The sequence below is a fragment of the Ambystoma mexicanum genome, chromosome 11, assembly GCF_040938575.1.
Source record: "Ambystoma mexicanum isolate Mex_15411 chromosome 11, UKY_AmexF1_1, whole genome shotgun sequence".
NCBI lineage: Eukaryota > Metazoa > Chordata > Amphibia > Caudata > Ambystomatidae > Ambystoma > Ambystoma mexicanum.
The window spans coordinates 840,149,023-840,173,126 of NC_090934.1; the positions used below are offsets into that span (position 1 = coordinate 840,149,023).

At 45.7% G+C, this 24,104-nt stretch overlaps 1 protein-coding gene across 2 annotated transcripts in view; it reads left to right on the forward strand.

The window, feature by feature from the left end:
• Positions 1-24,104, forward strand: part of UEVLD (UEV and lactate/malate dehyrogenase domains) — a 573,150-nt gene that overhangs the window by 397,526 nt on the left and 151,520 nt on the right. For both annotated transcript variants that reach the window (XM_069623794.1, XM_069623795.1), the window contains exon 9: positions 19,269-19,442. In XM_069623794.1, the coding sequence (XP_069479895.1) occupies positions 19,269-19,442 (174 nt within the window). The remainder of the gene's footprint in view (positions 1-19,268; positions 19,443-24,104) is intronic.

Consider the following 24,104-nt stretch of genomic DNA (forward strand, 5'->3'; position numbering starts at 1 on the left):
GAGGCAATGCCATTGATTCCCACGTCAATTGGGCCAAAATTGGAGGCCTATTTTTGGCGAAAAATCCTTCATCTTCCCAATTCCACATCGGTTTCGGTCATCAGAAGACAACTGGGAACACTCTCCTTGAAAGCTGCCATTGAAGCAGTTGAAATGGCTCTGTTCAGAAAAGTAATGATGCAGGACTCGCCTCCCCTGTACAACATAATCAAAATTGAAATGGCAGCAGGAAGGTGCAAAACTCTCACAACTTGCGCGGCCAAGCAGCGAGCCCACTTGGAAGACATTGGATGTTCTGAAGACCAACTGATCCGAAACCCCACAAAAATAAAACGGAAAATGGACCAATTGGACTTAATAGAGACTTTAACATCAGCGGGAAAAAAACAAACTTCTCATTCATCTAAATTACCAGCCCAGACAATTGCATTCAACCACTGAAGTCCTAAAAAGATTTCCAGACAAGGCCCTACGATCCATTTTCCTGAGGTCTCGTCTCAACTTCCGACCAACGAAATAAGGGCCATCAGGGGCCAGTCGAAATCAAACCATTGTCGCTTATGCGAAACTGAGCATGAGCCCGAATCGGTAAAGCACCTCCTGATGCACTGTTCCCAAACGGAAAAATGGAGAAGAGCGTATCTGGGACCGCTGATTGAACCTAGCCTCTTGTATGAAGAAGTCGTCTGGTGGAACCGCCTCCTGAGCGGATCGAGGACAGCATGGTCAATAGCGACTGCTAAAGTTCTAAAGGCAGCCCTAGAGAAATGTGCTTCAAATTCAATGGAGACGAGCGACCAGGTTTCATCAATTAAAGGTTTTGAACTTACTTATTATTTGGAATACCAGAAACCAAAAGAAGGGAATTTCAAAAACTTTTGCACGGTTGGACAGAAAAAACTTCAAATCTTTAAGAAACTTCAAGATTTTCTCTTTTTGCAAAATCATTGATTTGATGAAAGCAAATAAATAAAAAAAATAAGGTTGTTATTTTAACCTTTCTGATGTCATGATGCATATTTGTTGTGAGAATGTTGTGCTGTAAATTGAAGCCAGAGGGTTTTTGATGTCAGTCCCTTTGGTATCAGATTTTGCCTCTTGCATTTGCTCAAAAAGAAGAGGTCACTGTCCAGCAGTGCTTGTTTTTCCAATAGTTCCTTAAGCTTCATTTTTGTGCGGTACATTGTGGTATTTTTGATATTTAAAGTTCAGTTTGTACCGTGTTAGCCAAGGGTTGATTAGAATGTTGATCCAGAAAAAAACGAAGAGTTGATACCTTAATTAGGCTAACAGTCATTTGTTTTGCATATTTGCAAGCTTTCGTGGAATGTTCCCACTTCCTCCGGCAGAGAGAAATGAAGCATTTGTAAAACATCACAGCATTACAGTTTACATCGCCCCTACTGCAGATACTCTGTTATCTGTGCATGTCTGTACCGGATTTGTAGTTTTGCTCAGAAATCTATTGGATGTTCAACTCCCCCACGCATTGCAATCATCAAGGCCTAAATGGTACACTGTGTTAAGTAGGGCAGGGGTCAGTGAAACTGGAGAGCAGTTGTCAGGCCAGTCCCTTTACAAGATCCATGGTAGCACAATCATCAATATATCATGCTTGTGCGTCTAGAAGTCTTAAAGAGGGGATATACAGCCAGTTTATATGATATGCGTGTGACCATATTGGGATTGTGTTACATCACAATCAAAAGGAAAGGGTGAGGTTTGAATAGAGACAATTCTCTGGGAAGCTTTTCAGCTGGGGCATTTTGAGGGCAGATGGGGCTCGGTTGGAGGGAGTCCGGCAACAATTCATTGCTTTAGAGATATATGTGTCTTTTAAGACACACATTTGTGTTTCTCCAATTTGCACTGAACAAAACATAAACATTATTTTTTTAGATGAAATATTTAATGGAATTTTTGGTGCGATTCTTGGGTCGTTTATGTAAGTAATGTGAACCTCAACAGTGTTGCAAACTGAAGCATTTCCAGGAATGAGTGTGAGGCACCCTGAGTACTTGTGGTTGATGTACATCTTTTAATCAGCTCTTCATGTTATAGGGGCAAAGTAAATAGCTTCTCCAGTAATGACATAAAAGCGATAAATACCCCAACCCAATGTTCCCTCTAAGCTGTGCGTATATGCTCTTGCCCAGCTTCACTCTGGGTGCCGCTCAGAATAGTTTAAGTAGTGCACACAGACAAGTCACACTTTCTCAAGTACTCAAAAGGCACAAGTAACAGTATATGAATAACATTCAAGCTCCAGAATGTTCATAGCCAATAGCTCCTTAGCAAAAGAATCACCCATACTGTATAATCCAACTGTCAGCTTAAATATCGGATACTGACTGTAAGTATGCAGGCTACTTGGTTGTGTAACCTCATACCATGATTCCTATTCTTTGTACAAATGTCAGAGGCGCATTGAAGAAAATGACTGCCTTTGAAAAAAGTTACTGCATTATGAAAGTCCAATATTAATTTTGAATAGACAAATACCATGCTCAGTCTCTTCTACTTTAGCATTTCTTTATTTATTTACTTTTTACATTTATAGCAGCACACTAAACCTGAGGGCATCAAGGCACTATTTCCTGGACAGATTATAAGGTTGCAGGCAATAGAATGTTCGAGGACATAACAAGTCATGAGGGGGACGGCCTTTAGGTAAAGATCCACCTTTTTAGGTGTTTGCGGAAGGTCCAGTAAGAATGCTCAGATCTCGGGCTCGGACGTAGGGTGTTCCATAGTTTTGCTTCAATGACCGGGAAACTGGTTCCTCCCTCTCTAACCAGTGTAAATCTCAGTGTGATAAGGCGGTGGGCATAGGTGGAGCGAATCGGTCTCAAGGACTGGGCTCTTTTACATTTTTGGGGAATTTTAAGGGGGGAGTTACATTTATAGCAGCACATTAAACCTGAGGGCATCAAGGCACTATTTGCTGGACAGATTATAAGGTTGCAGGCAATAGAATGTTCGAGGACATAACAAGTCATGAGGGGGACGGCCTTTAGGTAAAGAGACAACTTTTTAGGTGTTTGCGGAAGGTCCAGTAGGAATGCTCAGATCTCGGGCTCGGACGTAGGGTGTTCCATAGTTTTGCTTCAATGACCGGGAAACTGGTTCCTCCCTCTCTAACCAGTGTAAATCTCAGTGTGATATGGTGGTGGGCACAGGTGGAGCGAATCGGACTCGAGTACTGGGCTCTTTTACATTTTTGGGAAATTTTAAGGGGGGTGTGTTGGACAGTTATCTGTGGGTGACTGAGAGTTTTGAGGGCAATGTGTTCGCATATTGGCAGGCAATGCAGGTCTCTCCTAGTGGCTGATATGTGCTTCCATCCGGAAATGTTAAGGGTGGCTCAGAGAGCATTATTCTGGATGACTTGGAGCTTATGGCTATTTCTTGATGATGTGCCTGCAAATGGCTCACTAAAGTAGTCCAGTCTGGAGCCGCTCACGGCACGGGCGATTGTGAGGCAGATATTGGTGGATAGGAATGGTCTACAAGCATTCATGAATTTAGGGGTATAGGCCGCTGAGGAGGCAATAGCGTTAACTTGGTGGGTTAGCGTGATATTATATGGTATTTATAACGCGCCTATACACAAGTGTTTCAAGGCACGACGAGACAAAGGAGGGGGAACAGAGGGAAGACAGCGATCTTACTAGGCCAGGAGAAATTGAGATTGCGCAAGTGCAGGGGAGGGGGGAAAGGAAAACGTGCGGGGAAGGGGGAAGGGGCAGTGCAATACATAGGATCAATAGTAAAATAAATAAGATAAAGTAAATAAGAACAATAAGTAGAAAAGTGTGGCCAGCAGGTGGCAAGTGCAGGGGTAAGTGCAGACATCAAGTGTCAAGAGCTGGTAGGGGACTGTAGGGATACAGAGTCAGCCCCCAGGTGCAGGTGTTGCCCGGGAGGCAGTGCAGGTGTGCAACTGGCGGGGCAGGGGAACCTGGGCCCGGGATTAGAGGGTAGCCTGGTGACCAGTGCAGTTTCAGTCAGGAGTTCAGCAGGGGAGTGGAGGAGAGAAAGTAGAAGCAAAGGTCCCCCGTTTGGTATCCTGCTGTCTTGGCTCCATCGTCGCCTTGGTTCTTCTGTAGGCTCTCTTTACGCATATGCAGCGTTTTAACGACCTTTCGCCGCGAGACAGAGAGCGAGTGAATACGCTCCTCCATGAGACAAAATACACCTTGATACGAGGCAGTCCACTGATTTGATCACCTCGGCGGCTTCCATTCTGTCCATCTACATTTAGTATACGCCGCTTGGGAAATTCTTGAGCATATTATAGATCTCACCAGGACAGAGCCCTCAAGCTCTAGCAGACGGCTGATTTACTTCCACCCTCTGTTGTTGCCAGCAGCCTGTCGCTCACCAATATGGGTACATCCTCCTCCTGATGAGGACGTTGTGTCAACTAACACCTCATGTCGAAACCGGTCGAGAAAAACTTTCAGGGATGTGATCTTTGTATTCCTCTTTTCTGATCCACCCTTATAATAGATGTTGTGCTAATAAACTCTATTATGTGTTTGGCAATTACAATAATAATGAATGCCGTTGTGGGGAGCAGTAATATATTTTCTCTCCTCATTTGTTTTTAGTATAGTCCTTCTGTCTTTTAGCATTTTGGATGTCTTTCACTGTATGTTGAGTCGTGATTGAATGTTGCACTATGAATGGCAAGTGTGAAGGATGTTTTAGCCTATGTTAGGCACATTTTGCTGCTGTGTTGCTATGTTAAATTTACAAGTGTTTAATAAATTGTAATTAATTTACTATTTTCTAATTTTTGTATCACTTTAAATACATTTTGATACATTGTTATGAATGATTTTGTTCTCTGGACAATTTTTTCCGTTTTTCTTGGATTCATCTTCACCTGAAACTCTGCTAATTCTGAACGGAGACCCCAACCTATCTAGACCCAACCCCAGCACCTAATCACACACTTGCTGGGCCATTTCTTCAGCAACTTCTTCCCTATGTCACTGTCCCTGTTTGCTGTGACTCCCATCATTCTGTTGCTGATCGGTCTTCCAGGGTCTGCTGGCTCCGGTGCAGTGCATCTTTTGTGACCCCCATGGCACTGCAACAGTTTGTCATCTGGGTTACATGAGTCCCGCTCTGCATCCAGTCTTCTCCGGGGTTCTGGTGGTGGAACCTGAGACCTGAGCCCTGAGCTCCTCTGTTGGGGTCCCCCTGACTCCTCAGATGGATGATTGTCTCAGTCTTTAAACCTTTGGAATGTAAAAGGTAGATATTTACCTTGCACTATAACTGTGAGAGACCTAGTGGGTTTGTTCCGTTAAACCGTATAGGAATACTTTAAGAAACTCTTGACTCCCTAAAAGTGACAACAGCCTCTGTTGCATTTTAATGTGATAAATCACATTGATTCACTCCCAATGTACCTCTCAAGAACACTGCACCTGAATATGCCTGTCTGTTTTCTCTGGTTCTAGTAGAGGGTGGGGCCCTTTATTGACCCTGTCACTGGATTTTCAGTATTTGTAATGCCGGTCTGCAATTTCCTATGACCTAAATGTGATAAATTACTAGTATTACCTCCTAGTGAAGCCTACAAATTAAGTCGTACCTTATTTAACTATGCTTGTCTTTCACTTGGCAAAACAGAAAGGTGATGGCTGGAAGGTTTTGAATTAATCATAACCACGGGCAAAGCTCTGGGCAACCCTCCAGACCATCGTTTTTCAGCCTGCCAAGCCATTACAGAAGAGGAAAAACCAAATGCAAATCAGGCTTGGTCCCACCCCCAAAGGGGTAGTCCAGCCCGAACTGCTAGGTCACATCCCTTTTGCACGAGACCACAAGCATCCCCAGACATGTTTCAGCCTTGTTGGGCGTCATCAGTGAGGAGTTGCTTGGGTCTCTAGGCCCGGCAGACTTGGGACCCACGTCTGCGCATACCCGTCCCACTCGGGGTGACTTTAGCAAAAACAGAAAGGTGATGTTGTTTTTGCTTTGTCTTTCACTGGTTTTAGGATTAAATTTGGTCTCGTTTAGACTTTTTTTTTTACAGTTTTTAAAAAAACGTGTATAGGGTTTTAACCTACTATTGAACTGTGGTTGCTTACCAGATTACATATATTAAATAGTGTGTATATTTTTCATTATATATTGTGCAGTGTTTTATTATGTGTGAGTATTTTTACTTTATGCTGGCTCACTCCTTTCCTAAGCGTGAAATCAACCTGTTCTGCCACTTTACCAATGAGAGGATGATTTTGGACTGATCTGCTGGACACCCTGTACCCATGCCACTTCTTTGGTCTTCTGAACCCATCACCAGAAGGATATAGAAAACCCTCTCTAACAACCGTTCTATGCAGAATACAGCCTTGCGTTGCCAGGGATTGCTATCAGACGTCAAGTGTCAAATGGTCAAGTTCTGCCATTGTATGCCAGGCAAAGACTCTCGATTCCGAAATGGCCATGATGGGTGCTAAGGGAGTTTTTGCACCACCCTCTGTTGAGGATGCTACAAACACTAACTCTGCTGCGAAGGCTTACACAACTATTAAAGAAGGAAAGCCAAACCTCTTAGTGTGGGTAACTTGGTCAGATGATCAGCTAAACTGGCAGGAAGGGGTAGTACGTTGAGATAGAGGTACAATTTGTCCACACACATAACTCCAGGAAATACACTACACTGATATACTGAAAAATATATACTGTTTAAGTAACACATATGATACTATCAGGTCAAATACGTACTTTGGTTATTAATAAACAGTATTAAAATGATATCCCCTTATAAAAACATGAATGCTTATACAAGTACTCTCTCAACCCCAATGTCTATATTTGGGTCCTTTGCCAAGGGGTAAGCACCTAACAATAAAATAACAGCCAGGTGGAGAGAACTAGGGAACAATCAAACCTAACAAGCAAGTAAGCCCTCTATTGGCTTTCAGCACAATAGTACAGTGTCCCGTTTACACAGCCCAACCCTGGTATTTATGGAAGGCCCTACCCTAATGGTCAGCATCTAAAACATATATGCAGGGTATGGGAAAAGAAGAGAAATGCAATTTTACCAACGGGAATAAAATATTTAATAAATCACGTGGGCCTAAAACAGAAATCCATATTCATTTGAACTCCCAAGGGCATTATATGGGCTTTAATGCACACCCCAAATAATATTTTTTTATAGGCAGAGAAACCAATCAAACCATTGTAAACCGTAGCCAAAGGGTTCCAGTTATTAGTGAAACATTTTAGCAACAGTTATCCGATTCATACATTTCAAAGGAACGATAATTACTGAGTTACTAGAAATAGTCGCAATGTTAAACTCACAATCCCATGAAGGAAATGCATATGAAGATGTTAAAGATCAATTAAATATCACAGGTAAGTACCAAAAATATCAAACATGTTCTGGGGCTTACTGGACCCCTAGGGTGGTCCAGGAAAATATCCAGCGACAGGAAAGCCCCCAGAGTCCATTTTGGGAGAGTTCTAGATAAGTACACAGTTCCATTGGAATGAATAGGAGAAAGTTAAAGAGCCCTCGGCGTTACTGCTTTACTGAAGGTTAGTCTGCTTGACCTCACGGGTGCAGATTTTGGGTGGACATACACCCCAGAGGAAGAAGCAGCGGACCAGGAGAACCCCCCAATAGAACTCTAGGGGAAATGTGATAAAGACTTGCTTCAAAGGAATCTATATCATGGACCCGTCTCGGGAGGATAGCGCAGCGGCAACATGCTCGCCTTAGAAGCAAGACGACAGGGAGCCACACAGGTGCGATCCCCGGGTCCACGCTTAGAAACCTCTGGTTATTAAGCACATTATAAATAACATATCATATCATGGCAACAAATGGGTGTGGGTATTAATAATTACCCACCCGAGGACCTGCCGTTAGGTACTTCCATCTGTAATTTTTGAAAAACGTCTCTAGCAGTGCGAAACAACCCAGTGGGCAATGGTAAGTGGCTCTTTTCTACAGGTGCTGTTTGAAGGATTCGGTTCTCTAGACTTGAACCCTTGGCCAATGAGACCCATGGCAACCCAGGAAAGAAACATATGAGCCTCTAGAGATCCCTTCCTTGAGGCCATGAATGAACAATCCGGCGAGGGAGACTTTAGGGAGAAGAGGGAACCCAAGAAAACAGCTCCCAGCATCAGGTTGAACAGAAGAAGTCGGCAGCATGGCCGCAAACTGTTCCAGACCGAAAACAAAATGGCATGGCTGGTAGCATCCATGGATGCCCAAAGCTGAAGATCTGGTCAGTAGTTGTTACTTCAGCAAACTACTGGACTTCTGCAGCGAACCACGGCTATTGAAACATTCTGGCAGTAAATGACAGGTTCAGCAGTAAAACGGCCAATAACTGTTTTGAGCCTTGAGGGCTCTACGCAGTAGATGTGAGAAGACTGGAGACGTCCGTGGGCCCAGACTGGTACTACAGAGGCACAAAACCAACGTTGGGATATCATATGCCCAAACAAATGTACCTAGCCAGTATAGCCTGGTAAGGGTCCAAAACAGGAAAAACGTCAGGAATGGGAGCAGAAGTCTCCTGCAGCAGGTCAGCTGACCTGCTCCCTCCTCTTTGCAGAGCCAGCAAACCAATCTCTAAAAGGGTCCGAGGGTCTGATGACCACCCATTTTGGTTGGTCAGTATGATTGCGACTTAGCCGCCGACCACAGGAAGTGAGATTGGTAGTCCAGGGACCAATACTGGCCTGAACCAGTTAGAACCAATATGGAAGCTGGCCTTCGAGTCTGCCAAAGAACTCACGTGGTCAGAATGACCATTTTTGCCTACCTCATGGCCACCTAGACAAAGGAGAGTTCTAAAACACAACATGGCGGATAAAAAAAGAAAATTGGCAAACCAATGGCTTACCAAGAAGGTACATTGAGACCAATGCAATAAAATGGCTTGCACCCTTGTTGAAGCTGAAACTAAAGTTTAACGGCCACCAACATACTTCCTAAAACCTGTGTCGGGTGAAATCACACTAGAGCAAACATGGGGAGTCTGGAAGGCATCCATGGCACTGGGCACCTTGGGCGGTGTGGGGCGAGGGCAGCCCAATACCATATACTTTATAAAAGGTTAAAAGGGACATCATGGTAGAGGAGAGGTCCATCTGGCCACCAAAAAGAGACCAGTGAACCACAAAAAGATGGGGAGAAAGCTAAATGTTGAGGGGCACAAGAAGTGTCCCTAAAATCCCCAAAATGCTTATTCTGGTTTAACAATGCAAGGTCCAGTCTCGCATGCTCAGGTGCTGCCATCATATGTGTTGTGAAGGGCCAGTGCAGTAATTGTTTCCGTTTTGGCACTCGATCTGTGACTCCTCCCACGGGCTGTCGTTAACAATCTTTCAGTCTTCTACCCTCCACTAACAATACATTTAGAAATTACCGATTCGTTTTCATCTACTGCTTGTCGGGCAGTCACGTTTAGGTATGGGAACACATGACGCAGGCATTTTCCCCTACCCCCGCTTCGGATTTTCTGTCAAATTGACAATAAAGATTATGTCGGCGTTTACGAGATTGACAGAGCTCTAAACATTTCCCCGTGTGAAACAACGTGAAACAAAGTTCTATATGTTTCTGGGGCTCGTGAATACATTTGATTCCAATTCTGTTGATAGTCTGCCATCTAGTGGTTGGTCTACAGTAGTACAAGCTGTTACTTCAAAGTAACACGGTAGGCAGCTCGTCTTCTTCGTGCTAATAAATTTTATCCATCAGCGGTGATTTTTTAAATTTTTTTTGGATACCGAGGCTTGTCCATCGTCTCGGGTTGAGTATGTAGTCGTGGGTTAGGATTCTTCTTGGTCTGTGTGGACTTGTCACAGTAAGGCTGGTTTCACATGGTATTTGCCAAAACACTGACACCGAAACCCGACTATATTATGACCGACTTCTACATGCTTTCCGTGTCCCTACCCCACACTCTGCATTTAGGTACGGCCGTATTAATTTATTTATTGTAGTATTTAGTGCAAGAGACATTTTAAGAGTGCCACATCACGCTTGGGGAACAGGATGCGGGTGGATCTTGGAAACATGATCTAGCAAAAGCCGCAGCTCATGGTGAGGTGGGCTACTTCAGATGAGCATTTCAAACACAAATGGCAAAGGAGCACACTCTGGAAAAACCACCCTCAAGATATGGGGGCTACATCAGGTGTGCAGGTAAGCATAACAGACAAAATTGGCGTGGGTGCACGCTCGGAAAGGCTGCACCTCATGGCACAGTGGGCTTCATTAGATGTACAGGTAAGCATGATAGACAACATTGGTAAGCGTGCACACTCTGGAAACACCACTCCTCGTGGTGCGGGGGGCTACGGCAGTATCCCGGCGATAATTGTGCTGGGATACCGCCACTCTATTAGCATTACCGATACTCTGTCTGGATCCCGAGTAGTGGTAAGGCAGAAAATCCCCATTTTCTTGAGTCCATAGGTCTCTAAGGGGATTTTCGGCACTATACAAGAATATCACATGCACATGTGTATTTACATTGTTGGTCTAACTCCATAATCTATACCCACCCCAGTGTGGAAAACTCTGTTAAAGTGATGTCCTAAGTGTAACCACTGCATTCACAGGAACCCTAAAGAGGAGGCCTGCTTGTGATGCTAGAAATTCAGGCTGAAGACTCTTTTGCGTTGGAATCAGCTGTGTGGGCAGCTTAGTCAATGGAGCAAGAATATTCTTCAATGGAGGTCTCTTCTGATATTGATGAATTTGTGTCAGGGCTAGTCCTGGCTCCTAAACCAAAGGAAAACGCTAAGTGACCCCATCCCCCCATTGCCAGAAAGCACTCTGCAGGGTCACCTTTGCAGCCTTCTCCTAGTTTGCAAAAGGCTGGAGAGGTTAGAAAATCCAAAACTTACTGACACCCGAGAAGGGGTGCGCTCCCAGAAGTATCCAAAATATGGGACTGAGAAAATGCCAAAGATTTGTTCCGCACATAGAACGCAAGACCCTTCCACACATGAGGCACAGGACACTGGCACCGGAAAACACATGACACCGAAAATCCTACTGGCTAGACACAACATCCAGTGACAGCCATTTTGGTAAAGCCTGCACATAAGTTCGAACGTGACGCCAGGTGCTCAGCTCTGACAGTGGGCGCTGCACCTCAGTCCCGAGCTCAAGACACTTCTGTGTTAATCGTGAAATTTCTAAAAGAAACATCATTCATGTTTATTTCAAGTGCACATGGAAAACATTTGCGTCAAATAACAGGCAGTTTATGAAGTGGAACAACCCCTCTCAAGCACCCTATATAATGAGACGAATAATCAGACTTTGTATATGGACACAGTTTAGATAAGGAATATCAGGAAGATCTGCCCAGGGCACAATTACTATCTTGGCAGTCACAATCTATACAACAGACCATATGTGATGTACACATTCTCACGCAGCAGCATAAAAGCAGAGCGAAACAGAAAGCAGAAGAACATTCCCATGGAGTTAGGCAGACCATCTCCTATGGTGTCTAGAATAGACTAAGCCCAAGCTGAAGAGTATTTGTGCGTGTGGTGACTATCGCTGTGAGGTCAGCAATACTGGAATCACAGGGCCATTAGAATGTGAGGACTGAAGGGTTAAGCCTTGCCCCTTTTTTCCCATATGGGCCGCCGTGCTGTAACAATTGCGGCCCACAATGCAAAGTATTTTGAGTCCATTTTAGGGGGCTGCATTGCAGTTACCCCCAAGGTAAGTGGAGTCTTACTGAGAAATTGCAGTTCTGTTTTAAGTCCTTGGTGGTCTAGGTTGGCTGCACCGGTTCAGCTCTAGGTGGGTCGCATTGGGTGCTGATGGGCTGCTGTCCTACGGGTTGTCATCTCCACACTGTTTCTGCCTCACTAGAGATAAAAGCGAAAACTTGCGAGCACTTGTTTCAAGCGGTATGGGGTGATGCAAGTTAGTACTGCACAGATATAAGCAGACACTTGGGGAGAAGACAGGAAAAGTGGCCCTCTCAAATTCCACTGTCCCTCTTTAGGGTAGGATTGGCTCTGGCTTCCAACCTTCTGTAGGTCTTCACCTTATGTAACGGGTTCCTGGTCCATTGTGACAAGGTCAGATTGCTGACCTTGTCATAGAAGGATAAGCAGACAGAGAGACATATAGACTGAACTAAGGAATATGTTAGTGGAGCAGTGTTGGAGAGGCAGGAAAAGGGTAAAGGAGATCACAAACAGATGTTCTGAAATCATACAAAAGGGGAGAAGGAACCATAGATGATAATAGGAAAGAACTTTGCCGAGCTCTGATTAACTGCTTCCTTGCATCTTTACCTCACCTTGCTAAGTAAGTACTTTGTCACTTCCTTTTCGCACATGAATCTGCCATTTTGAATTAGAACACTATGATCCATACCTCCGCCTGTCATACACTTTAAATTTCTTCTCACTCTTCGTTTCACTCAGTTAGAAATGTCATGAAGCTGATAGGCATGCTAGCTTTGTGCTTTTATTGAATACCACATATAAGACTTCACATGAGGGGGGCGTGGCTTGGCGGCCATGCAGTAGGAGGCACAGCCCAAGAGCTCCAACTAAATCCTAAAGAGTATCCCGTTAATCTGGCGTAATTCGAAATTATACACAGTAAAAATTACTGTAGCAGGCGTCGGAACATACACGGATCACCGACACCCGGTGAGCCTGCTGAGCATAACCGGAACGGCATTGCAGAGAAATCAGCTGAGAAGAAACCAGCTCGCACAAGACAAAATGGCGGGCACGGGCAGCGCGGACCATTGAAGAAGGTTGACGCACCGCGGGACCGGTCGTCGAGAAGCAGGCAAAGAAGGTGGGGGATGTTCGACAGCAGCCGGGCACATAAATCCAGCGCAACCGAGCAAAATTGCCCCAGAGATCGAGGGACGGGCGCGCAGGAGCGGTCTGGCCACGTACCCGAGGTGGAGCTGTGGTGCAGAGCTTACATCGCGGACACCGGAGCCCTGAAGGGAAGCCTGACTGGTGACTCCCCGGGTCTCAAAGCAGGAGGAGGAACACATTTAGGATGCAGCCGAGTCGGGACTCTGGCCCGAGCGCATCAGCAGGCGGAGGTGAGAGTGGATCCGATTTGGGGGGTGAGACAGAGGAAAGCGTAGAGGAGGACAAAAGCTGCGCCCGCTGTGGGGCGATATCCCAGCCTGCTGAGCAGGCCCTGAGGAGGCCAAGAAAGTGTATACGGGGACACAGATCCGACGGCCAGACCGGCATGAAAGGAGCCGTGAGAAAGAAGACCAGGGACGACAGCTGCAGTAATCCCACGGCAACAGAAAGGCCCATAAAAGTGTTCCGAAAACAAGTGAATGCTGGCTCCAAGAGCATAAATGCCAACCCGATTTAGTCGGGAGATTCCCGATTTGTCAGTGAATAATATTGCCATTGTTCACGTTCTCCCGCCTAAAATAACTGTAACCCCAATGCATTTCTATGGAAAATATAGGTCTCCTGATTTCCCTGTTGAAATCTCCCTCCCAGATGCCCCGGAATGTTGGCATGTATGCAAGAGGCACAAGCACAACAAACCGCATCTGTGGGGCCAAATGGATTAACAAAATCCAACAATCAGTTGGCCAAGAGCAGTATGGCCTTCGTTGAGGCAGGTTTCCACAAAAAGCAAAGGATGTACATCTCTTAACTGCCTGTTTTAGCTTTTTTATTGTGTTCACTCTTGGAGTGCAACACTATGCTCATGGCCCCCACTCCCCAACCAAACACTATGCCCCATGGACCCCACCCCTCAACCAAACACTATGCCCCTTTGCCCTCACCCCTCAACCAAACACTATGGCCCCCAACCAAACACTATGCCCCATGGCCCCCACCCTTCTACCAAGCACTACACCCCCATGGGCCCCACCCCCCAACTAGACACTATGCCCCATGGACCCCACCCCTCAACCAAACACTATGCCCATGGCCCCTCCCCCTCAACCAAACACTATGCCCCATGGCCCCCACCTCCCAACCAGACACCATGCCCCATGGCCCCCACCCCTCAACCAAACACTATTCCCAAACCCCCCAACTAAACACTATGCCCCATGGCCCCACCCCTCAACCAAACACTACGCACCCATGGCCCCCACCCCCCAACCAGACACTATGCCCCATAGCCCCCACCTGCAGCCAAACACTTTGCCCCATGGCCCTCACCCCCCAACCAAACTCCATGCCCCATGGCCCTCACCCCCCAACCAAACACTGTGCCCCATGTCCCCCACCCCCAATCAAACACTATGCTCCAACCCCCCAAACAAACACTGTGTCCCATGGCCCCACCCCCCAACCAAACACTATGCCCCATGGCCCCACCCCTCAAATACTATGCCCCATGGGCCGCACCCCTCAACCAAACCCTAAGCCTCAACCCCCAACCAAACACTATGGCCCAACCAAACACTATGCCCCATGGCCCCCACCCCTGAACCAAACACTACGCACCCATGGGCACCACCCCCCAACCAGACACTAAGCCCCATGGCCCCCACCCCTCAACCAGACCCTATGCCCCATGGCCCCACCCCTCAACCAAACACAATGCCCCATGGGCCCCACCCCCAATCTCAGCATACAAACTATCAAGCATACACCATGCACCCATACAGACCCGAACCCCCACCCCAGCATACAAACTAGCAAGCATACACCATGCATACATACACCCATACAGACCCCCAACCCCCCACACCCATCTCAGCATACAAACTAACAAGCATACACCATGCATACATAGACCCATACAGACCCCAACCCCCACCCCATCTCAGCATACAAACGAACAAGCATACACCATGCATCCATACCCATAAAGACCCAGACACCACCCACCACCGCATCTCATCATACACTACCCATCCATACAATAACAAACATACAGACCTGAACCCCTCCCACCCCCATCTCAGCATACACTGCCCATACACACAAAAACACACTGACAGACCGACACCCCCCACCCCCACATATCAACATACACTGCCCATCCACACAAATACAAACGCAGACAGACCCGCCTTCCCCCACCCCCACATCTCAACATACACTGCACATACATTCAAAAACAAACACCCATACAGACCAGAACCCCCACCCCATCTCAGCATACACTGCCCATCCACACAATTACAAACATACAGACCCGACACCCCCCACCCCCACATATCAACATACACTGCACATATAATAACACCATACAGACCCGAACCCCCACCCCATCTCAGAATACACTGCCCATACACACAAAAACACACAGACTCAACATACACTACCCATCCACACAAATACAAACATACAGACCCGACACCCTCCCACCCCCGATCTCAACATACACACACAGACAGAATTTTGCTGGGCTGGTAGTGGTTTGAACACTGTAGCTGCCCTGGTTCCTTGTGCACCCAGCTTGTGGGTTAAACACTGTGCCTGTTACTTTCTGACCTGCTCACATTGGATTTTGGGCCCCTCCAAGATGGCCTCACTTTTTCTTTATCTGCCTGATGTCCAACCAATACCTGGCAACCCTCGCCCGCTGCATTGCCAATCTATGCTCAAATGTCCAGTGCTACGCTGATGACACTCAACTCATTTTCAGGCTGCCATCGGTCACCTCCTCTCCCTCTCTCATATCGGATTGCCTGACTGCCATTCAAGATTGGAGTGCCACCAATGATCTTTGCCTGAATGCCAGCAAGACTGAGATCCTCCTCATCGGCACACCTTCGCCATCCTTTGCCCTCTCTCTCTGGCCGGCCTCGCTTGGCCCTCCTCCCATCCCCACCTGCGAGGCTAAGACCTCAGGGTCATCTTTGACTCCACACTTTCCTTCTCCTCCCACATCTCAGAGGTCTCTAAAAAGTCAAACTTCCTACTGCACCTCCTCAGAGGTACTCTTCCTTTCCTCTCCTTCCCCCAGAAGCTCACTGTCCCCCAAGCTCTGGCTCTCTCTAGGTTGGACTATTTTAACAGCCTCTTTCTAAATGTACCTGCCTCTACTCTTCACCTTCTGCAACTAATCCATAACAGGACTGCAAGACTTGTCCTTGGCCTCAAGCCCTCGGATCGTATCACTCCAGCTCTGAAATCTCTCCATTGGCTCCCAGTGGATGCAAGGATTACATTTAAAACCCTTTGCATTGTTTACAAAGCTTTCTGGGGCCTGGGCCCAAAATACCTTCAGATATCCCTCCGCAAATACCTCCCCTCTCGAGCCCTTCGCTCCTCTACCTCTAACTCCCTCAGTGTCAGTCGTTTTTCAAAGAAACGAGCTGGGGGGAGATCTGTCTTCGGCTCGGACCTCCCTATGGAATAGCCTCCCTGCCACTCTAAAACTTGAGCAGAACCATCTCCGGTTCCGGAAGCACCTCAAGGCCTTCCTCTTTGCATCTGCCTTTGCTCCCCCTCTGCCCTGCTGATCTGCTCTCTTGGCCACCCTCTGTCCCCCAGGCCCTGGTATCTGCTCACCCTGCCACCCTTCTGCACTGCCTCACGGCCACCCCTCGCACTGGGGATTGTATCTGTAACCCCTACAGTCCCCCACGCCAATTTATCTTCTTTTATGCACTTATCAGACTTACCCAGTTCTGCTGGTGTAAACACAGCTCTTGCCACTTGCTGACCGCACTACTCCTGTTTATTGCTTCATTATATATTTATTATTATTTATCTCTTCTCCTCTGCTCTGCACTTTCCACTCTCCCCCTTCCATGCACTTTTCCCTTTCCCGTGCACTTGCACGTTCTCAATGTCACTGGGCCTAGTAAGATTGTTGTTTTGTTCTCCCCTGTTTCCCCTCCCTTGCCTTTTCGCGCTCTGAAACACTTGTGTACGAGCGCGATACAAATAAATTATCGTATCATATCACCGGTGTGGTAGATCAGACCTACCTCCAGTAGTGTGGATGGTCCTTTAACCTTTCCCATGACTTCCTGTGGAACTTTGAATTAACACTTGAACTCTCCTTAAAGTGACTTGTGGGTTCTGCAAGCGCTGATCCAAGTTTTACCATTGTTGTACTTACCTGTGGTTGTACATGAATTTTAACATCGCCCTTCTCATTTCTGCAATGGTAAAAGTACTGGAAATTATACAGGAAATGATAAAATCAGTCTCTAAAGCAGTTACTGGCGCCCTTGTGTTATCTTGGATATCTTGGATGTGAATTGATTACAGAAAGTATTATGATCTATGTAGGCTGCTAATTCAAAAATATCCATATCACCCTAAGGCTGACCAGGGTATAAGTAACAAAACAGAAACAGACTGCTGTGATATTTTGAATTGCGCCTTTATTTGAAAAAATTAGAAAATTAAAAAATGAAAAATAAATGAAACTGTTAATTCAATGACTAGGTTTATTTTTTGAAATTTGAACAAGAAAAAGAACACAAAGCCTTTTATTTTTCATTTTTAAATTTTCTTGTTTTTTCAAATAAAGGCGCTATTCAAAATATCACAGCAGTCTGTTTCTGTTAAAAGTACTGGAAACACTGAAACTGCAGCTGTTAACAATGTATTTATTTTTCCATTAAATGTTTTAGGAAGTTAACTATTACCGAAATGTGTATTTATTCTTAGAAGATTTTGCTGAAGTTCACTATGGTTCCAACTTTGTGGCTTTAATGTATTCTGGGCAACTGGGCATTAATACAGTTAAAAAGGCCCGAGGAGGTCTAACTTTATTGGGAATTGTGTTTTAGGCCTTCAGGTTTGTAAATCTACTTTTACTTTGGAAAACCTGTTTTTTCCCTTTTTAATCCCATACCCTGCCATATGTGTCAAGGGCTGATCATCTAGGTTCTTCCACATATGCTAGTGTTGAGATGTGTCTTTAGGACACTGCACATAGTTGTTCAGGCTACTAAGTAGTGACCAGCTTGTTAGGTTGTAGGGTATCCTGGTTCTCCCCGCCCCTTTGTTATTTTATGTTGGGTACTTTCCATTGGCAGAGGACCCCACATATAGACATTGGGGTTAGCAAAATCCTTCTATAGGCATTACTGTTTTTAATTATACTTGGTATCTTTTTAATACAGTGTATTATTACCAAAGTACTATTTTGAATAGATGCTTTTATAGGCATGACTTTAGTAAAGCATATATTTTACAGTACATCAGTGTAGTGTATTTTCTAGATTTATATGTGTGGACTAATTGTACATCTGTGTCGACCTACTTACCCATACCTTAGAGATGAGCCTTGTCGCCCTGACCACGCTACCCACGTTTGATCTGTTTGGCCTCTCGTTCTCATCCAGTGTTTTAGCCTTCACCCTTGGGTTAGTTGTTGTAGCATCCTCAACAGAGGATGGTACAAATAGTGCCTTAACATCTGCTTTTTCTCATTACATTCTGCAAAAATGTGGAATTATCCTCCACAGGCTCCTAGGACAACCAAACATCACATATCCTTTAGGGAGACTTTGAAGACACAATTTGTTTTCAGCAGAAATGCGCGTTTCTGTGACACAGTTCAGTCAAGAGTTCCACGGCCCTGCACATATGGTGAATGTATATTGTTTATATGTAACCCTTGTTGTCAAAATAAGATATCATCAAGGCCAACTATCTGTGGAAGGTTCTTTTTGATAGTATCACTGGAATAAATACTGTTTGGAACAATATTTATTTCCTGATGCCAAAAAACACTCCCCACATATTTTAGGAGTGGGTTAATTTACCAATCGAACACCACTCCTAGTATATTTGGGGAAGTGGTGGATGGTGGTCAGGGGGCAGCAGGAAATAAGTGTTCTTTCAAAAATGTTTTTTATTCTAGTGACATTATCACTGTACAGCCTGCAGAATAGTCTTGCCTCCAAATAACCAGAACTATATGTACATAGATATTCATGGTCAGAAAAGCTATCCATGATGAGGTTTTTACAGAATTGATTGGGTGTACTAAATAAGGGGTTTTAAGGAAGCTAAACTTTCTGGTGTGTATTTCAGAAGGTATGGAAATGAATTATCTAGGATGTATGTATTTCTTGAAGATCACCTTTATCCAGTCTTGGTTGTGTAGCCAACAGCACTACTAGGATGATTCCCCTTTTAATGTTCCTATTCTTGTTTTTTCTACCCATTTTCATTGTACTATTGATGTTTTGTTCTGTAGTGTGTTTGCTTAAACTATCACTAAATGGAAAGAATAATTGATCATAACCTTTATGGTTTTGTGGGTATTCATGCATTTCTCTTTTTATCTTTGGTTTTCATTTTAGTTGACATTATGACGCATGTGGTGTGGAAGCTGAGTGGTCTTCCCCAAAATCAAGTGACTGGTATTGGATGTAATCTGGATTCAGAGAGATTTCGATATACCATTGAACATGTACTAAAGGCACACTCCTGGGGAAAGGATGCTTGGATTGTTGGGGAACAAGGGGAAGAGAAAGGTAATGACCAAAGGTTTTGCCACACGTGTTTTAGAGCTTTTTGCCATTAAATCTGACCACAAATGATAAAGGTCGATGCAAAATTTGCAGTTCCTTTCCCTTTGACAGAAATATTAGTTGTGGGCCAAATGAACCAACTCTCCCATTACCTAAGATACATGTTATCTTTATCAAAGGTACCTTAGGTCCCCAATTGCCAAATTGTTTTAATGGAAAAAATGTGAGTACATTGTGGTGGTCAGAATATGGCCCGATCAGGGAAAACAGCTCAAGGTAAATGTAACAGGTTAAGGTGAACATTACATGCTTTCCAAATCTCGGAGAGCAGGGTTCTAATAAGACTGGACTGGCTTTAAGAAAATCACTCGTCAACAGGGGTTCAACACATAAGCAAATGACAGGGAGCCCAGCTAGCACCATTGTTAGGTTTGTCAGAGCCACTTCTGGTGTGGCGTTCTGAGAAACCAACCTTAGCAGGCCTACAAAGGTTTACTATAAATGTCTAACTAAGCTCTCACTAAATAACGAGGACTGAGCATTAATGCTTATACTAAAAGATCAGGTTTTGGTGTCAATTATGGTCCACATAGGCTAGGGTTTGTCAAGGAAACATTTGTCCATTTAATAAATTATAAAATGCATTCATTTCACAGCACAGGTGCATTAAGCTCGAATGCATCAAGTACATTTTAAACTTATAAAGATATGTTTACGCATAGATATACAATCAAAGTTTGGTGTATAATTTGCACCACACTTTAGAAGTTGGTTGTAAGCGAATACTGTTGCATCAACCTAAAATGGAAGGAAAAGATGTTAAAACAAGTTTTCACATTCCTTACTAAATTACAAGGCAGCATTGGTCCACAGTAAGAGTCCACCCTAACCTAAAAACAAGTTTTGCACAGTGATTGTAAGGGTGCAGAAGTAAGACTCTGACACGGAGGGGTAATGGAATTGGCAAAAAACAATGATTAAAATGGTATAAAAGGAAAAGAAAAACCTAACTTGCCCTAACCCTAAGAGGGGTTTAGTTAATAACTAGTGTCAGAATGTCCAAAGTAAGTCCCACCGACCAGTGCCAAAATCCTAACTCCCTTACATGCCAAGCTAACTAAACAAAAAGAAGGCATCAGAGGGGTGTCTCCCTTCCACTGGACAAAAGGCAGTCCTCGTCTGATTCCGTTCATCTGACTTGAGCCACTCCTTGGCTGTCGTAGAAATGTCTGTCTTTTCCAAGCCTTCCTTAGGCTTACAAATCCACTCTTTGGGGGTCCCAGACCCTGTTTGGTAGCCTTGCCTTCCCTTTCTGCGCTACTGTACTTAAAAACTTTACCTGGATGCTCTATGCGAACAGGATGGGTCCCTGACCATCTGGCGCAGACCTGGCTTCCTTTCACCAAGTGATGCACTGTTCACGTGATGCCTGGATGCTCTCACCAAGGTGTATGTGTCCTTGATCCTGTGGTGCAGACCTGGCTCTCTTTCTGCAAGTAATGCACTAGTTACTTCTATAGAGATAACACAACGCTTTACACAATTATATGCCAAGACCGGAGGCTCCCATTATGCTTCTCTTTCTTTAATTTGAAATTAACCATAGAAGCTCAGCAGCAAGATTTTAGCATAACATAAACAACTTGCATAGGTGCTGAAATCCCGAGATCAAAGGTTCTGAAAATAATTGTCCAAACAGTCCAAAGTATGTTACAGCTCCTTAGTAAAAAAAACAAAATAAACTCAATTTCCAATAGGTCCTTGAGACAGTGGACAAATAGTCACAGAACATGTGACCCTTAACAGCCAATGTAGTGCAGTTAGCCCTTTCAAATAACATCAATCCTTGAACCACTTCATCATTCTTTGCTGCTCACAGCAAGAGATAGGTGGATTTTATTTACTCGTTCTTTTCTCCCAGGAAATAAAGTTAGTTGGTTATAAAGTTATATTGCTTAAACTTGTAAGAGCCAGGAGCAGTAACACTCATCTATCAGTTTTCCTTATAGAGGGCTGTGTTTTGACTCGACGGTCTCTCAGAAGAGTCCCGTCACTGTTGTAATTCATTACCCGACCCCGTACTCGGGGATCGTAACATTTCACTGTGCCGGTTACCCAGCAACAGTGACAGTTCTTGTGGCCACCACTTACTGTCTTTACACGCTTCCAGGAGCGTAGCTAGGCCTCACAGCCTTACGGTTTCCTGCCCCCTCTGGTACCCACGTACTCCATCGGGATGCCGGGGTTAGCGGGAAGCCGCCTGCGGCTCATTTATTTATATATATCTACCTTTCCCGATGGCGCCGCAACGGCCAGCAGAGGGAGCCTCTCCGCGCGGTCCTTTCTTCTGTTCTTCCTTGTCTTTGGTGCTCGCTGACGTGTTTCCTTGTAATCAAAGGGAACTAACGTTCGCTGAGCGCCGGAGGGACCGCAAGAGGAGGAATTTTTCATTTATCAGATAATGCAAAAAAAAAAATAAAGGGAAACGGAAGGCTTGCTGAAGGTATAGACGCTGCCCCTACTGGTAGGCAGACATATTACTGCTCCGTACACCCTTGACCATAGAACCAAACAAGCTATAAATGCCTGAGGAATACACCCCTCAAACTGACCAGGAATGGTCAGAGGACGAGTAGGACTCTCCGGAGCAGGATGTGGCTCTAGCAGCCAGTTTCAAGAGAGTACTCGGCTCATCTGTTGAAACTACTGTAAAGAAAATTGTAGCAGACATGCTGGTACTGATCCAACTACGTCTTAACAACATGGAGGTGCTCCTCAGGGGTGTCCCCACTAATACAAAGGAGAAAGCTCATAAAAGGAAGAGCACACCTGAAGGGGGAAGTACAACGGCTTGAAAGAGGAAAGGGGACTCTTTGACCCCCCAAGCCTGGCAGAGCCAGCCACGACCTCAGCCACAGCTGCCATTACAGATGCCTTCTCAAGGCTTCGAAAGGCCTTTCTGGATAGGAAGGAGACTCCTTCCGTCTCAAGACCCTCTGACCCGGAGGAGAACAAACGGGTGACAAACCCTCGATCCCGGAGGAACGTCAACAGGGCACAGATGAGGAAGATGATGAAACTCCTCAAACGGCGGAGGACGAAGATGACCAAGTTATAGGGTCAAGACCCAGCACATCCAGGAATGCGGCAGTCACGATTCTCAAACGATTACCTAACGAGCAACCTGCTCTAGAAGGAATGTTTGTACCAGAGGACTTAATTCACCCCAGATCCTCAGACTGGGTACCGTCATCCAGGGCTCTGGGCTAAATGAAGGACAGGCTTCGCCGGCCCTTGGATAAAGAGGCCCGAGCCAAGCTAAGGGCAGAATGCCCCCGTCCAGATATCCCTGGGAAAGTAGCGCTCACACCTGAGCTTGACGCTAAAATGATCACCTTCCTTGGCAAAAATAGCAAAGATCCTAACAAAGGGATCGATAGGGCCCGGAAGTCCTGCCAAGACAGGGTCCTCGATATGACCGGTCCTTTAGTGAAAATTATGGACCTCTCGGAAGAAGCCTTGGACACAGGGAAACCTATTGATCCAGTCACCCTATCAGGGTGGTCGCAACAAGCCCTCTGCCTGCTCGGAAACGTGAGTTGTGCTATCTCAATCGAGCGCAGGAAGGGCATTCTTATGCAAATAGATCCCAAACTAGGAGAGCTTGCCATCACCGAATCGGGGCCCGCCATCCAGGGATTACTATTCGGCGACCCCTTTGTCAAGAAAATGGCGAAATGTGTGGGAACATTTACTGCTCTCGCCAAGGCACAAGCCTCCGTAAAGAGGGTTTTCTCAACATAGGTTTTTCCACGGGCCAGACGAGGCAGGGCCGCTCCTCCGGCCGTTATTACCTGGACAGACGGTCCCATCAATCACAAGACCATCAAGTCTACTGGCAAGACAGAGCAGACACCTTCTTCCCTTCCAGAGGAAGAGGCAGGGGTCGCGGCTGGAGAAAAACGGCAAGGCACCCAGCACAGCAAACTGCAAGTGAGTCTCAAGCGTACAGCGCCAGCACCACAAGTGCCCATAGGGGGCAGGATAGCGCTCTTCACGCAAGCGTGGGACTCCTTATCAGGAGATGCCTGGGTCAGAGAACACTGCAAGGGGTTTTCACATCTACTTTTTCTCTCAACCCTCTCAAGCGTGTCGCCCAGCGCAGATAATAATGTTGCACACGGACGCACTAGCCCTAGACTACGAGGTTCACAGCTTACACCTCAAGGGCACCATGAATCCATGCACAGACCAAGGCGGATTCTTCAGCCCAATTTTTCTGATATGCAGGAAACAAAAGATCCATCCTGTAATAAATCTTAGAGCCTTAAACGACTTTATTCTCTACCGCTGCTTCAAAATGGAGGGAATACACATGCTCAGGGATATCCTGAGTCCGGGCGACTGGCTGACTCGCCTGGAACTAAGGGACGCCTACCTAGCAGTGCCCGTCTGTCAGCAACCTATAAAGTACCTGAGGTTCACACGGAGGGGTCAGGACTGGGAATGCACAAGCCTGCCCTTCAGGCTCTCATCGGCGCCCTGGGCTTTCACCAAGCTCATGCGGCCCGTAGTAGCCCATCTCAGGGAAAGGGGAGTAAGGCTCATTGTATACCTCAACATCATCCCCATGTCGCAGACCGAGTACCTGGCCAGGCACCAGGT